The 1,647-nt window shown below is 37.7% G+C and overlaps 2 protein-coding genes across 2 annotated transcripts in view; one reads left to right on the top strand and one right to left on the bottom strand.

The window, feature by feature from the left end:
• Window positions 1-513, bottom strand: part of SARC_08157 (hypothetical protein) — a 5,473-nt gene extending 4,960 nt beyond the window's left edge. Inside the window, exon 1 of the mRNA XM_014297874.1 lies at window positions 295-513. Coding sequence (XP_014153349.1) covers window positions 295-454 — 160 coding nt within the window. The 5' untranslated portion in view covers window positions 455-513. The remainder of the gene's footprint in view (window positions 1-294) is intronic.
• Window positions 514-1,273: 760 nt separating this feature from the next.
• On the top strand, window positions 1,274-1,612 carry SARC_08156 (hypothetical protein; the record flags this gene model as incomplete). Its single annotated transcript, XM_014297873.1, has 1 exon — window positions 1,274-1,612. One exon carries the CDS (start codon window positions 1,274-1,276, stop codon window positions 1,610-1,612), a length of 339 nt encoding a protein of 112 aa, XP_014153348.1.
• Between the last annotated feature and the right edge of the window lie 35 nt (window positions 1,613-1,647).

The raw sequence follows: 1,647 nt of genomic DNA, 5'->3' as shown, positions 1-1,647 counted from the left end.
ATACATACACACACGTATATACATACACACACACACACACATATATATATTATAGATATATAATTTTATTTATAATTATACATACACACACATACACACACACACACACACACACACACACACACATATATATAAACAAAAGTACACAATTACACAACAGTGACCTACAATAAACAGTAGGGCACATCAACAAACGCACAATTTTTGAAAACTCTCATAGTGTGAACAGAAAAAAAGATATGACGACTAGGAAACTTTTTCAAGTAACGATACACACACAGTAAAGTGACATACAATAAACAGTGTGGAACAACAACAGCTTATTGCACTGTTCGTGCGCAGTGGGTCGTCTAAACCAAGAAGTAATGCTTTTCCTAGATGTATCTACTTTAGGCACAACTTCAGAGCTAGTAGTGTTGGACGCTGTCGGGACTTTAGGGGATTGTTCAGTCATAGTGGAGTGCTTTGGAAATGGGCCCAATACGATGTATATCTATTATGAACTTCTCAGTGTAACACACAAATGTATCTAATTATGTTGTTTTTGTGTGTTCTTTCTATACAATACAAGCAGAGAGTACTGAAGGGGGCATGCTAACCTCGATACGTTTTGCGTTCAAACGAATAAACTGAACAAATATACGTTTGTATTCGCTGACCCTATGGTTGTCAGTACGGGCGGATGCTAAGAGCCCTATTATGTTCAAAGTTTCCAGGAGTTTTACTTTATGGTGTCCGTTTAAAATTTGCACTATAGAAAGTAAATTTGTCCCAATGATTTTTACACCTTTATACGTTTTTCTGTACTACGACATCAAATAAAAAGCGTTTACGCTTTAAAAATTGATATTGTACCTCTACGACCTCTCTAGTCTCGATCTTCACACAAGAAGCAAATAAATAATCCCATGTGAACGCAATACCGAAAACGCCATAGATTATATTAAAATTGACCAATACGAAACAATTTCTTACTAGTAAGTGATACTGTCATCAGCCTAATAGTACATAGCAAGCACAAACACGGGTGTGTGATCCAAAACCAGAGAGATACGGCTGCATACATACAAACTGTACACTATTAATAAATACAATCGATAGCCTGTAACAAGCAGATACGTTTATAAGATAGGCAGGGGGATCGATTGAGATATATATACATTGTATTGTGTTGACGAGTTGGTTACTCTTAAGCAAATCAGTATCAATATAGCTGCAGTATAGATTCAAGTACTAAATATCCAGTACTAGTTGACTATAGTCCCACTTCACCATGAGTACCCAAACCGAGGTAATGACCAGAGGGGATGGCCGTACGAACGCACAGATGCGACCACTGGAGAGTGAGCAGTCACCACTAAACAGAGCAGACGGGTCTTCAAGGTTTTCACACGGAGATACTAGTGTATTAGTAGGTATATACGGGCCTGTAGATGTAGCTATACACAAAGAACAAATAGATAGAACAACTATAGAGGTGAATGTACGGGCTAAAGGCATTCCTGGTATTTCAGAGAGGGCGTGGGAAGTAAAGTTAAGGAGTGTGATCGAGAGTTTGGTGCTAGGAAGTGGATTCCCTCGAACAAGTATAGTCATCTCCGTGCAGGCATGATATATTCTCATATATATATATATATATATATATAC

Source organism: Sphaeroforma arctica (genome assembly GCF_001186125.1).
Source record: "Sphaeroforma arctica JP610 unplaced genomic scaffold supercont1.707, whole genome shotgun sequence".
Taxonomy (NCBI): domain Eukaryota; class Ichthyosporea; order Ichthyophonida; genus Sphaeroforma; species Sphaeroforma arctica.
The sequence above is the reverse complement of the archived record's forward strand: the minus strand, read 5'-3'. Positions and strand labels throughout refer to the sequence as shown.